At 46.1% G+C, this 15096-nt stretch overlaps 1 protein-coding gene across 2 annotated transcripts in view; it reads right to left on the bottom strand.

Annotated features, from left to right (window-relative positions):
* Positions 1–316: 316 nt before the first annotated feature.
* The window catches only part of DUSP22 (dual specificity phosphatase 22), a 53045-nt gene continuing 38265 nt past the window's right edge, over positions 317–15096 (bottom strand). For both annotated transcript variants that reach the window (XM_068163032.1, XM_068163031.1), the window contains exons 5-7: positions 9544–9618; positions 7816–7987; positions 317–4049 (exon numbers count right to left, since the gene is read on the bottom strand). In XM_068163032.1, the coding sequence (XP_068019133.1) occupies positions 3864–4049; positions 7816–7987; positions 9544–9618 (433 nt within the window). In that variant the 3' untranslated portion in view covers positions 317–3863. The remainder of the gene's footprint in view (positions 4050–7815; positions 7988–9543; positions 9619–15096) is intronic.

Below are 15096 nucleotides of genomic sequence, written 5' to 3'. Positions count from 1 at the left end.
TTGACCTACCGACCAGACCCCTTCTAATGCACCCCAGAATGGCATTGGCCTTTTTGGCCACAAGAGCACATTGCTGGCTCATGGTCAACCTTCCACCCACTGGGACCCCTAGGCCATTTTCCCCTTCACTGCTCTCCCACTTGAACTCCCCTGGAAGAACTTGGAGAGGGGAAGTCTCCAAAGGAGTAAAAAAGGTCATCTAAGTACCAAAATGAGGTGGTCCTGTACTCCTATACTACCTGCAGCTACTGCAGGGAAACAGTCAGGAAAAGCCTTCCAGGTGTTAGCCACTGGCTTCAAGAACCACACAAGCAGGTCAGGTGGTAACATTTACTTTTATTTATAAAAAAATTGTAGAATGTATTAAATACAAACATTTGGGAAAAAAAAAAAAGCAATCAAGGCTTTGCTAAGATGCCCAGGAAGAGGAAGACAGAAAATCCAGAAGCTCACCAGGTTTAAAAGATTTCAAACCAGCTGAAGTAATCGCTATCATTTTTCACTGACATCTTTAGAGGCAACCAGTGTTATTACTGTCTTCTAAAAAAAACCAGACATGATTGGCCATACCTTCCCACTCAGCCCCCAAAATGGAAGGAAGGGACTCTTTCCAGGTTAAAAATCAGAGTAGTAATAAATATTAATGCATTTCCCCATGTCCTACACAAAACCTTTGCTTAGCATCACACTTGGCTATCAGTTTGGGCCCTCACCCCCACCAAAATTAAAGACACACAATTAAAAAACACCACCCCCCCCCCCCCCCCCTACATTTCAGATCTGGGTATCCAACAAGGTGACAGAGACTTTCTACATTTTCCAGTGAATATCAAAATGAGGACAGTGTGTTGAAGTACAGGGAAAAGAAAACTGAGTAATTGCCTACACTACGAAGGCCACCTACAATGAGGTTGACTGTGGTCTAGGCATGTCCCAGACAGCTAGAAAGCTGAGAAGCTGGCTGGAAGACAAATTGTGTCACCTTCTCAGTCACTCAGTTCTCTCCCTTTTAAAAGGTCAAAAGGCAAGAACTGTTGTCTTAGACTTCTGCTGCTTTTCTACCACTCTTCAATGCAGTCTGCAGAACATAAGACACTCAATGAGATGCAGAAGCAACAGACCACAGACCTCTTCTGTCTTTAAAGAGAGAAGCCCTTCCACTCACTGACAACATGGCAGTCCCTCATCCTCCTGCTTTACCCTGTATCTGCTTTTGAGCTGCAGCATAACCCACTTTGATATGGCCCAAAAGCCAAATTCAGTGCTAAAATACTTCCCATTATAGGACTGACTCTTTGGGAATAACCAAGCTATTAAAGAAATCCACTACAGAATCACCTTGGCAACACAAACATTAACAGATGTCTCCCACTCTGCACTGTTTGTCAGAACAGGAGACAGCATTGCCAACCCACCAGCACTCAAGGAGGAGAGGGCCAGAAGTGTGATGGGATACCCCATGTTGTCAGTCAGCAACAGAAGGGGTGGACTAGATACTACAGAAGCACAGGCAGGATGCTCCTGAAAAAGCTGCCCTATGGGAACTGGCTGTATCCTAGAATGAGTAGAGGGTTGAGCAACAGGACCAGCTTCCTGAGTGCATGTCAGACCCTGTTACCGAGGAAAGCATTTCCCAATGACCCTCAGAGAGCTGAGGGGACTGCCAACGTGGGCACTGCTGTCCTGGAGCTCCTAAACCACCCATCATTATACACAGAGCAATAGTTTCAAGAAGACTCATGAAGGACTTTTCTACCAGGCAAATGCAGAGTAGCTGCTGGATATACCAAATACATAGTGAGAAGCTAAAAAGCTTGGAACCAAAGTCAATTCCAGCACCTTTCCCAAATCAGCAGTACCCCTTAATGTGACACAGATATGATCATCCTGCTCTTGCTATTTTCAGTAGACTTAGAGCACTTAGTGCAATGAGAACCCTGATGCAGGCTTGGACTCAGATGAAACAACCAGGCCAGTTCCACCCCATTCCCTTTTTGTCCTTTCAGGCAATTGGTGACACCCAAGATCTGTATTTCACACGCTAAAAATGTACTTTTGAACATATGTAAAAGATATTTATCAGCCACAGCTCATTTGGCCCCAAAAGCCTTGCTCCCAGCCCAAAAATTCACTGCCCCCCAAAGCAAGTAGAAAATACCATGGATTGGAATATCCTACAGGGATGGGAGGTCAGAGCACCAAGGAAATTGAGAGAGGCTGTCTGTTTGGTGCGCTGACCGCTCCTCCTCCAGTGCACAGCTTCCAGCAGGCTACACACCACATTTAAACAAGGGGGGGTGGGTTTCTATCCTGGCTGTTTGGGAGGTGCTTTTTGTTTTCCAGAATCCTCAAGAAAAACAAGCCTTTTATCCTCTGAGTCCACAGCAAGAAACCACAGCCTTGGCATCAATGCCACCCCCCCCATGACTTAATCAGAACTCAAGACACTGCCCAGCATCCCTGGTGACATCTGAAAGTTACACTGAGGATACACTTGAGTCAGGCTCCACTCCAGAAGACACAAACACCACCAAGAGCAAGAATCGTGTTCACATGAGTTACAGCCCCGAGTTTTCACCTAGTTTAAAACGTGTTTTACAAATGCATTCCCACAAACATGAGCACAGCAGAACAGGGAGTGGTTTAAAAATGACAGAAATTTGAATTCAAACATCTCAGTTTTTAAAACAGTGAGAAATATGGGCAATCTTCACACTTAAAAACCCCCACTCCAAACAAAAACAACCCCATAACCTCCTCCAACACAGACACTTGTGAGGTACACACACACACACACACTCTCAGCCACGCACTTACTTCACTCAGTGTCAGCTTAAGATTATAGAAGGCAATTCTGAAGGTTGCATGGACAACCACAATGACAAGAACAGCATTTCTGAGGTAGCTGGAGTCAAAGAGCAAACCACAGCACAGGCAACAGAAGCAGGTGCTCACTCTCACACCCAAGCCCACTCTTTGGAGACACGTTCTGGTGTGTGCAGGGGCGTGTTGAAGAAGCACGTGTTCCGCAAGGAATGAAGGTCAGCAGGGCACTGGAGACCTGGTAAAGTCTTCTCCAGAGAAGCTTACTTTGGGAGAGCAGATGCACAATCAAGGCTTAAATCACTGCACATCAGCTGAGCTGTGGTAACTGCCTCAGTGCTCTTGGTCTGCAGCAGCTCTGCCAACAGCCCTGTCTCGCATGCACTGAAGCAAGTAAAACTGTGGCAGTTGAAGGTGTTATTACTCAGAGCTGTCTGCCCCACTTCTCTCCACATGCTACTGTTGGTAGAGAGGGACACGTGCCCATACCTCACCTGCTCTAGTTTACAACCTAGCACTCAAGTCCAAGCCTACCTCCATGGTACCACTTACCAACAGACTGTGAATAGGAGCAGCAGAGACAGACCCCAGTTCCCATCTTAAGCTGCAGTAACATCTTTGCCACATTAACACCACAGAGATATCCAACTGCCACAGCTTGAGGCACCAGACTTCATCTCTGGAAGCCCTTTGCTAGCCTGTAACAAAAAGGAGCTGAGCTAACCTCACAGTAAATGCTAGGCAACATGGTCATACAGGGCTAATGGCTGTGGCTGGCTGGTGAACTGGCTCAGCCACAGGAGCTCACCATGTCTCTGGGCACACAGAATGCTTGCTCCTGCCCAGGTTGTAGAACTGCGTGAACCACACTCACTCACTCACACACATCATGTAGTATTTGCATCGAGAAGCTTTCTACAAATCAAGTGTTTGCATGATTACTGCCAAGAGTCTCGAAGATGGGATGGAAATTATGGCAAGATGTTTCTCAAAGGCAGAAAGAAAAAAAACCAACAAAACCCAAAATCAACCTCCTACGACTAGGTCTCTGTTGTGTAATTGCTGTATGACAGAGAGGGCACAGAGGAGAAGTTGTTATTCCATTGTCTTCCTCCAGTACTCTGCTGCAATTCTGCCTGTTCTTTGTATTTGCTCAGAAGACTTTTGGCTTCTTGCAGGTCCTGAGAAGAGTTTTCCCCATATTCTTCTTTCAGCCACTGCCTGAACTGCAGAATTGAACACAGAAACACAGTAAGATGAAGCAATAGCATGAGTCTGATGCAGAAGTAACACTCCCACCCTACAGAATACCAAGAGCCTTTAGGAACAATACTTTTCTTTAAAGTGCTCCAAATGCTGAGCAGCCTTCAAGAGCAGTACAGAACACAAGGCACAACAGGCTGCAAAAAGATCAAAAAATCAGAGTGAGCCACTCAAGTGTTTGGATTTTTCTATCCTGAGCCCACAAACACAAGCAGTAAAAAAAAGAATATATAGTAAAATATATATATATATATATATTACTGTAGACATCAGGGAAGTTATTTCTAGGAAGAGAAACACCAGGAGCTTTAAAAGCTACAGAATAGGACACTCTCTGTCACTAACATGAATGATTGAATATTGGTACATGGGAACAGATGTACCAGGTCCAGGTGAAGGTCTGTCCAGAGCATCCAGAGGTAAATGGTCAGGAAAGCATCAGGCCATTGTCTGACGTAGGGCAGTAACGCTAGGAGCTTCTCCCTGGTCATTTCCTCATCTTCCTGCAGTTTTCAACTTAGGTACTTTGTGGGGGGGGTGAGGCAATATTTTTGTGTCTGACAGCAACAATGGGAATTTTCTGCCATGAGACTATTTGTGGGGTTTGTTTTTGCAATCCACAAACTTTTGCCACAAGGTATCTGGACATACACAAGCTTCATATTGTACCAGACCCCTTCCATCTGCATGAGGAGAAAAATTCTTTGCTGTGAGGCTGCTGGAGCCCTAGAGCAGGTTGCTCGGTGTGGCTGTGGAGGGTCCTCTCTGGAGAGATTTGAAACCCATCTGAACCTTGCAGTCCTGGGCAACCTGCTGTGGATGACTGCTTTAGCAGGAGGGGTGGACTAGATGACTGGCAGAAGTCCCTTCCAATCCCCCGTCAGACTGTGATTTACTAGGACATGGGGAGACAAGACCTCAACACAGTAGAATAGAATAAACCAGGTTGGAAGAGACCTTCAAGATCATCACGTCCAACCTATCATCCAACACCACCTAATCAACTAACCCATGCAACCAAGCACCCTGTCAAGTCTCCTCCTGAACACCTCCAGTGATGGCGACTCCACCACCTCCCCGGGCAGCCCATTCCAATGGGCAATCACTCTCTCTGTGTAAAACTTCCTCCTGACCTCCAGCCTGAACCTCCCCTGGCACAGCCTGAGACTGTGTCCTCTTGTTCTGGTGCTGGCTGCCTGGGAGAAGAGACCAACCTCTGCCTGTCTACAAGCCCCCTTCAGGTAGTTGTAGAGAGCAATAAGGTCTTGTATCAAACCTGAAGCCTCAGGCAATCATGTGGAATGGTTGCAAACTGTGTTGTAGCCCCAGTGACTCAACTCCTCCTTGTAAGGCCAAGGTCTAAAGGACCCCATTCCAGAAACCCCATAGGATACCACCCTACCAAGGCATAGTGAAACACCCTGAAATCAGGAGGAAGCACACACCCTTGGCAGATGGCAGTATTCCACCAAATCAGGTGTGTACACAGACACCTGCTAAGGATGTGGTTGCTTTTAAGAGACAGTAGGAAACTACAGCCCAGCCAGTGACTACAGGTGGATATTTCTTTTCACCATCTACTGCCTCCCCCTCAGTGAATAAAGGCAGAATGTGCCATCCATGGCAGAGGGGGGAAAAAAAGAGAGACGTTACTGTCTTTATCAGGCTATTTGCATAGAGCCTTAATTGTCATTGCTGTTAGCCCAGACCAATTAGAGTAGAAATGACTGTGAGGGAGGAAAGCAACAGATCTGGAAAGTCCCCCTCTGACTAGTGTCTCTTAAAAAAAGAGTTGTTTTACCATTTACCCCAGTCCCAAACAATCCAGGAAGCCTTCAGTTAAACATTAAACACACACAAATATTTACGGCTGAGAAGTGCATCGTGCAAAACAAATGGTTAATTTCTGAACTCCGAGCTCTTTGTGGCAGAATGAGAGGGAGGGAGTCAAAACCAACCAACATCCTTTGCCTCCTGTATTTTGCTTTCCGATTCTGGTTTGCCTTTGTTGTTGTTGTTGATCTTGCAGCAATAGGCACAAAAGCCCGGAGAACAGCAACATGCTGAGCAATGGGAAACGGAGGGGATGGCCAGGGCAGGTTAACAGAAGTGGAAGTCACCCACAAGGAGCAGGTCTTTTGCGTGGGACGGCTCTTATTATGGGTAAGAAGCTCATTTTTGTTTCATGAAAACCACTTTGCAGTCTTGCTGTTCCCTCAGTTCTCCTTCAAAAAAGCCTAAGTCACAGAATCACCCACTGCTGGGGGTAGGAAGGGACCTCGAAAGATCATCTAGTCCAACCCCCCCACTAAGGCAGGATCATTCCAATTAGGTCACACAGAAAAGCGTCCAGGCAGGTTTCGAATGTCTCCAGAGGAGGAGACTTCTGGAGCTTGCTGACTTCATACAAAGCCTTTGAAGGTTAAGAAGGAAAAAAGGTCAAATTTGAGACTGTTCTACACACCAGAATATGACATACAAGTCATAATGAGAACCCTGTTTAACTCCTGGATAGCAAAGATTTCTGGTTACAATTTCCTTCCTTCTTACTATTCCAAATGAAAGCCTTCAGGGGGAAACACACTGCTTTTATGCAACTGGTACTTTGGGTTGCTCTTTATGTAACTCACTCTTCGGTTTTTACCCCTCCAAAGGTGTCAGTCTTGTATTGTGTCTTAGCACACAGGAAGCAATAACTAGATTGTGAGCTGGAGGTGTTTGGACAATATGCTTCATCTCTTCCCCCATCCAGAATTTCCTGATACCTTCCTTTCTACCTGCACCTCCCCAGTGGAGCAAGCCTGGCCAGGGAGCCACCTCCTCAAAGCAGGGCCATCAACTAAACGTCTCAGAGCTCAAAACAATGAGAAGCAACCCATGATCTGAGACATGGTGTTGTGTTTCACAGATCCTCTGTCTGTTGTTCATCGGCACAAGCCAACCTCATGAAGTTCAATAAGAGCAAGTGCAGGGTCCTGCAGCTGGGTCGAGGCAATCCCAGGCACAAATACAGGCTAGGCAGTGACTGGCTGGAAAGCAGCCCTGAGGAGAGAGACTTGGGGGTGCTGGTGGACAAAAAGCTCAACATGAGCTCTCAGTGTGAACTTGCAGCCTGCAAAGCCAATCACATCTTGGGCTGCATCAGGAGAAGTGTGGCCAGCAGGTCGAGGGAGGTGATCCTCCCCCTCTACTCAGCCCTGGTAAGACCCCACCTGGAGTATTGTGTCCAGTTCTGGAGCCCCTATTACAAGAGGGATGTGGAGGTGCTGGAGCGTGTCCAGAGAAGGGCCACAAGGATGATCAGAGGGCTGGAGCACCTCTCCTATGAGGGCAGACTGAAGGAGTTGGGGCTGTTCAGTCTGCAGAAGAGAAGGCTCCCAGGTGACCTAATTGTGGCCTTCCAGTATCTGAAGGGGGCCTACAGGAAGGCTGGGGAAGGACTTCTCAGGATCTGAGGTAGTGATAGGACTAGGGGGAATGGAATGAAGCTGGAGGTGGGGAGATTCAGGCTGGATGTGAGGAGAAGGTTCTTCACTATGAGAGTGGTGAAGCCCTGGAATGGGTTGTCCAGGGAGGTGGTCGAGGCCCCGTCCCTGGAGGTGTTTAAGACCAGGCTGGATGAGGCTCTGGCCAGCCTGATCTAGTGTGGGGTGTCCCTGCCCATGGCAGGGGGGGTTGGAACTAGATGATCCTTGTGGTCCCTTCCAACCCTGAATGATACTATGATACCTGCTCAACATCATGCTTTTCAAAGTCTTGTAGCTGCCTCTGGAAGCCCATGTTGGGATTGGCACAGGATCTTGCTGCACGGACGACAGACAGCGCATCTTCCCAACCAAACTCTGTGATGGTCATGATGTAGGCAACAACCAGCGTTACACTCCTGGAGACACCTGCAAGGCTGCAAGAAAAAGGAGGTGCAATGCAGCGAATCCTTGCTGTGCCTCACCTACCATGGCAACAGCAGAGCGCTGCGTGGCTTGTCACCAGGAAAAAGAGCACCACAGCACCTGAGTGAAAAAGTCTTGGTGCTGCTTTTTGCAAATACATCAGAACAAATCCATGACTGAAGAGGGAACGTGGGTTCTGAGAGGTGAATGCTATCAGACAGGAAAGGAAGAAAGAAGTGTTCAGTTGCCACAAAACTAGGGGATAGTGCACATGTGCTGAGTGAGATTTGGGGTTGAGTGAGGTAGAAACAAGTCACCCACTTTCTTTTGCCTGTATAGATCAGAACAGTGAAGTAAGACTGCTCCTTCTCCACTGTGAATGGAGTGAAAATGAATTTTAACTGAAGTGCTGAAGTACACATCTTGTTGTTCAAACTCTTTTCCTGCTGCTGCTATCCATGAACTGTGCAACTCAACTCCCACAACCCCAACTTCCCCCACGTAGAACACTGGCATAAATCATTCATTGCTACTGGTTTGACAGCGCTGGACAAAGAACTCCCAACTATGAGTACTGTGAGTAGAAAGAGTGTGTCTGAGTTACATCTGTACCAGGCTCTTTTCACTAGGCATTTTGACACCAGTTTATGCTTTTGAAACAGTTCACAAATTTAAGTATGTGGGATTTTTAAATCTCTTAGCAGAATTCAGACAAATTATCCCTGTTTTACATACACAGAGCCCTGTCATGAGTCAGTAGTAAACTGAGGATTCATGCTCAGGGCCTGTGTACAAGTCCAGCATTCAAATCATGAGATGACTCTGATTCCAGATATAGACTCGGTTATGCCACTTGGACATACAGCACAAAGACCACAACCAATAGCAAAGACTATGAAAAAAACCCAGGGAGTTCCTTTTCTCTTCTCTGTAGTCCCAGGAGCACCTCTCCAATCAGAGACCTGCTACTAACAAGTGTAACATTTGAATGCTTCAGCAGTTTAAAGAGGAAAAAAAAGAAGTCTCTCTTCAGGGGAAGCTGCTTTTCATAACAACTCCAAAGTCACCAAAACAGCTGTTATAGAAACAAATCAGATTATAGAGATTATGACAGCCACCTTTAGAAATGCAGGGGTCAGAATAATGGGAAATAAATAATACGCCTCTAGTCAATACACATCTAGTCCAATCAATCCTCCAAAAAGGTTTCAAAGTAAGGGAAGGACGAGAAGAATTCCCTGGGCTTTTTATGTGCAGGCTTCTTTCATGCCCACTCTGCTGACTCCAAAGTCCTAGCATGAGGCTTTAACAGCTTTTATAAATCTTCTGGGGCACTTCAAGTGTTCAAAAGTGTGTAGCAGCAGTGCTGAGGGACGTGGTTTAATGGGGGACTTCGCAGTGCTGGGTTAACTTTTGGATTTAATGACCTTGGAGATCACTTCTAACCTTCTATGACTCTAAATAAAGGGGATATTTCAATTGTGCCATAAAGTGGAGATGAACACTAACTTGTCATCAAAACAAGGAGCATTCAGATCAAGGCAGAGGAAGCCTTTGCTGTACGTACCAATGAACTAGGCAGCCTTCACCTGCCAGCCGGCACTCGTGGATGAATTTGATGCTCTCTCGGAAATGCCTTGCCCTGAAAACAGAAGCAGAAGGGGAATGAAGAAAGTGCTCTGTTTAGTAAAACCACTACCTAGAGAGACATACCCGAAAGCTCACTGAACGCTGTTTCTAAAATGTAGGACACAGGTCTTACAAGGTAAAAGCTTGTGTCTGCCACGACTCACTGGCATAGTTATCCTCCACTCCACCCAAAGGAAAAAAATCTGCTGTCTTGGGTACCACAGCATCACAAATGCTAACAAACATGACTGTCAGGTCTGTATTTCAGTTCATGTCTTAAACCTCTTTAATCATTTGACCTCACACGTCCTTCTGTATGCTCTGATGTCAGATGTAACTCAGCATGACACCGAGTTCTCAAAGCGTAAGGTGGTTGTAGCCGGGAAGGGGTTGGTCTCTTCTCCCAGGCAGCCAGCACCAGAACAAGAGGACACAGTCTCAAGCTGTGCCAGGGGAGGTTTAGACTCGAGGTGAGGAGGAAGTTCTTCACCAAGCGAGTTGTTCGTCATTGGAATGTGCTGCCCAGGGAGGTGGTGGAGTCACCATCCCTGGAGGCGTTCAAGAGGAGATTGGACGTAGCACTTGGTGCCATGGTCTAGTCATGAGGTTTACATGTGTTGACAGGTTGGACTCGATGATCCTCGAGGTCTCTTCCAACCTTAGTTATACTGTGATACTGTACTGTATCTCTCAGAAGCATCCACTGGCCACCAACCAAACTCATGCTTAACTTGGACTTCACCACTTCCTTCAAACCATGTACTAGGACACATGTGTTATGATTTTATTCTTTGCAACATGAAATATCTCCCTTTTGTCTCCACCATGAAAATACTTCTCAGTCTAAGGCCTGGCTTCTTCAGCTCCTTCCAGTCTCCTCCCTCAGACTGCAGGATCCCTTCTTCCTGCCTTTATCCAGGCTGTCAGCCAGCCTCTGCCTACAGCCTACCTTCACGCAGTGGGGGAGAGAGCATAGAGAAGATTCAGATCAAACAACTGAAGGTTTGTGCTCTCATCCTTTACACAAGCCTCTTCATTACAAGTGGGGCAAGTCTAAATGGAACTGGGCAGCTATCTTCACCTCAGCAAATATTCCCATTAGGGTGGGAGAGCCCCGGACCAGTCTGCCCAGACAGGTTGTGCAGTCTCCTTTTCTGGAGAGATTCTAAACCCACTTGGACATTGCAATCCTGGACAACCTAGTCTGGGTGCCCCAGCTTTAGCAGGGGGGTTGGACAGGACAGTCCCTAGAGGTCCTTACTGATCCCACTATGCTGGGATCCTGGGATTTTGTGAAATATCCAGAATTAACTCATTGTATCCCAGCCCTAAGTCACTCACTCTGCAAAGCCTTTGGGCCTGCCAGCATCACCTCAGCTCAAAGAGAGATGGAGTTCATTGTGGCCTTTGACTGCTCCTACAATTTAAGTTCACAATGTGTGCAACACAGAAGAAAGATTAATGAGCAGACAGCATCAGGCTTACTGGCAATGCCAAACACCAAAGCACACTGCACTCAACACCCACAAAGCACAACATTCTGTATTCAAGATGTTTCTTCTCTCAGGGTGAATATTATACCACAAGGGCTAAAGAAAAAACCTCAGCCCAGTACCAGCAGCCACACAAAAAAATCAGGAATACCCACATAAAGGAAGCTTCCCTTCCTGCCCAGCAGAGCAGCTGCTGATGCTATAAACACTCAAGAGCTAGAGGAGGGCAACAGTGATGCAGAGTGGGAGTACCTGTGGAATTTGCAAAGGCAACAATATCTCACAAGGGGAATCCCAAAGCCCAGGACTCTCTCTCCAAGGCAGTTCTTGCATCACTGGGTACAACATGGAAAACACAGCTGGAGGAGACTTGAGTGAGTTACTTGGGATGTCTCAAGGCATGATGCAATCCCCAAGCTTTAGGACAGCATGGCAGCTTGGGATTTCCTGTTTCTCAAGAAACCAGTCAAATATGTGGGATATGAGGGGAAAAGCCTTACACACACATTTTTTACTCAGACTGCCACCCCAAAACATTTGCACTGGCTGAGTTCTAGCAAGCCCTGGTGCTCAGGTCTGCTGCAGGGCATGAGCAGCTTTACATCAATGAACGTAAAACCAAATGAGATGTTGAGCTCTGTGCACAAGAGATGCTGTTAATCAAAGAATAGCTCAGGTTGGAAGGGATCTCAGAGATCATCTAACCCCAACCCCCTCTGCTATGGGCAGGAATGCCTCTCAACTAGACTTGGTTGCCCAAGGCCTAATCCAATCTGGCCTTCAATCCCTCCAGGGAGGGAACATCCACAACCACTCTGAGCAATCTATTCCAGAATCTCACCACCCTCATACTGAAGAGCTCTCTTCATCTGGATGAATCTGTTCAGTCTCAGAGTAAACTCATTAGGGCTGTCTTGACAACAGCCCTGTTATCTCACCCACACACCTTTTCTTCTCTCTAGAACACCTGGTCAACAGCACAACTCCAAGTGACTTCACTACAATGGTCTAGTATAAATCTTGCTTAAACACTCCAATGCTTTGTTTTGAAAAGTGGCACTTGGTGCCACGGTTTAGTATTCATGAGGTCTTGGGTGACAGGTTGGACTTGATGATCCTTGAGGTCTTTTCCAACCTTATTGATTCTATGAAGAGTATCTGTGAATGAGCAAAGCACCTTGACAAGATACTAAACATAGCTAGCAGTGAACTGCATTCACTGAGTTTTATTCACCCTTATTTGCTGACACTCAAGTCCAAACACTGCAAAGTGTTTACATGAAAACTAGAAGAGAAATTGCCAAGCTTAGAATGAATGCTGCTCTGTAGAACCATGGCCCCTCCTCTTCTTGAGTCAGAAAAAAGGGGAAATATTCTCCACCCCAACCCTACAGTATGAGGGTCCCTGCTGGCTCCAGCAGACACTAAACTCATTGACAAAGTGACGGCACAAACCACATTGACATGAAAAGTAAGGCTAAGGAACAGTTTGCTGCCTGGCAAGTGCCAGACACAATGAAGAACGGTAAATCTTGCTTTAACCACAAAACAGTTGATTATCATCAGTGACAGGAAAGTGCTCGACAAATGTGTTGATTTGCAGCTTATTTGTTGGGCTGAACAGTTACTTCAACACAATTTATTACATGATATCTGGCTTTCACATCTCCCAGCATCATCTTCAGTGGGAAAACACCACAGGAAGAACCACCAGTAGAGCATCCTTACCTGCACGTTGTAAGAGTTATCTCGACTTACACACTAGCAAGGGGGATAATCTGAAACCAGGCTGAGGGCAGAGCTATGATACCAGATCTACACATTCATTCCTTGGTAATCAGACTTCTACGAATATTATAAAGCTTTAAAAGAAAGCATCTGAATCAGATAAGAAGCCCCTTGATGGTTTTTTCCTTTGGCAACATAAATGCAACAAAAATCCACCTAAATTTTTTCTCTTAATAGGTTATCTGGCTTCTGTGTTACCACCACCAGCAGCCTCACTGCTCGAGTTCCACCGAAACATACAGCCTACGACAGTTAGCTGGAACAGGATTTGATTTCTATGGAATTAACACCTCAGCAACAGATCCTACAGAAGATGACATTTCTGGAGAAGTCAGTGGGCCAAGGTCAAATTCTCACAGCCCAAGGAAAATGCTCATTCAACACCTAGGCTGTGCCTTAAGTCTCAGAAGCAACTGCTTGATTCTTCTGCTTGGCAGGGGCAGAACATGGGAGTAGAAGCAAGCTTCTGAGACATGCTACTGAACACCCACACACTGACAGGGGAATCCCTGCTGTATTTCCCTGGCAGTTCATTCCCCTAAGGAAGTGAGCTTCACTGAACAAGCTCGCTAGGAGTAAATGTGTGAGGTTTCAGTGGTTAAAGGATTTCAGCTGGACCTCAACAACCTGCCAGGAGTTGTAAAATAGCAGTAAAGCTTCTGAACAGACTTGTGTTGGGAGAGACAGAAAAGAGAAGCATGAACCTAGTCAGTTGTGCTGTCATCCATTACTAAGGAAACGACAGCCTGCAGTACAGGATGCTGCTTTGGTTTTTCCTCCTGATGCTAAAAAAAAAAAAGAACCCCTCTTTTTGAAAGAAGAGCATGGATACAACACAAAGATGTTGCAGAAGGACTGTTCTCTGTTCTGCTGCCCAGCTGCCCCTCCCTCCACAGAGGACAGTGGTAAGTACAGTCAACCGCTCTGAAGAAAGATGGGGTCAGATCCTCACAAACTGGCCACAGGCAGAAGACTGTTGTGCAAAGCGAGCCACGTGCTATTTGTGAGAGGCACAGTTTGATTGTACTTGAAGATCTGGGCAGAAAAAAAAAAAAAATCACTTATCAAGTTTTATTTTAAGCGATCAAATGTATCAGTATTAGAAGGAATGACGTTTGCTCACAACCACCCGATACCAGAGGAAGGCTTTTAGATGCCTGCAGCATGACAGAAACAATAATCATGCAAATACTCTATCTTCTTGGTGAAGCTTTATGGGCTTGGATACTGCACCAGATGGCTCAAGCACTTGGAGGTGTTTTTTCAGTATAACCCCCCGATACTTAATGGTGAAGGAAGCAAACTGAACATCAATTATCATTCATCACAAGCCCCGTCCTTTGTATTCTCGTTCCCAACTGATCCACATCTCCATTAACAAGGGAAGCAGACACGCAAGATGTTTCCAGGAACGATGCAGATCTCAGAATACCAACATCCATATGACGACATGTGAAGTTTCTCTCTAAGCTCATTTTTTCCTTTCCCAAAAATGATTCATTTTTTTTTTTAAGATCTACTTATTCTAAGTATTGAGGCCACAACAGCTGTCCATGCCCAAGGCAGGTAGCTGTCTGCTTTCTCCTTGCAGATCTATCCTGAAATTTAGCATTTTGGAGGTGGTGTTTGTTGTGGATTGAGGAGGGGAGGAACTGTGGTAGGCTTCCCCACCCCAAAATTATGACAGAAAAACATTATGAAAAGGTAAATCACCACACAAATGCCCCTCTGGAATCTTTCTAAGGTAGGAGAAACACGTACTCTAAAAATATCTCCCGAAAGCATGAGCCAGAATATCGCTGCGATGTGAGAGAGAAGCAGCACGGCATTTCCTTCCGTACCTACCAGGGCTCTTTCAGCTACTTGTTTCTCTAAAATGTGGTAGCAGGATGTGGCTGAAACCCCTCCTTCACCTCTCCCCAACATAAACAGTGAGGTCTAGAAGAAAGAGTTGGTCAACATCCAAGTTCTCTTACAAAGCCTGTTTTGATTTCTCTTTGGAATCAAGACTTGTTTTGCTCAATGGCTCCTAACACTAAATACAAGGGCAAATCAGTGAGTGGTTCATGAACATTAGAGATGGGAAAGAGTGAGGCTGGGACACCCTGAATTCAGTACATATATCCTCAAGTCACTGGAGGGAAAGAAGGTCCTCACCACGTCAGCCTACAACTAAGAGCAGGTTCTGAGGCGGTTTCAAGAAGGCAGCT

Source organism: Melanerpes formicivorus, unplaced genomic scaffold (genome assembly GCF_026170545.1).
Source record: "Melanerpes formicivorus ecotype bairdi unplaced genomic scaffold, bMelFor1.0.p_v2 SCAF_69, whole genome shotgun sequence".
Lineage (NCBI taxonomy): Eukaryota > Metazoa > Chordata > Aves > Piciformes > Picidae > Melanerpes > Melanerpes formicivorus.
Note: the sequence above shows the minus strand (reverse complement) of the source record. Positions and strands in the feature narration are given on the sequence as shown.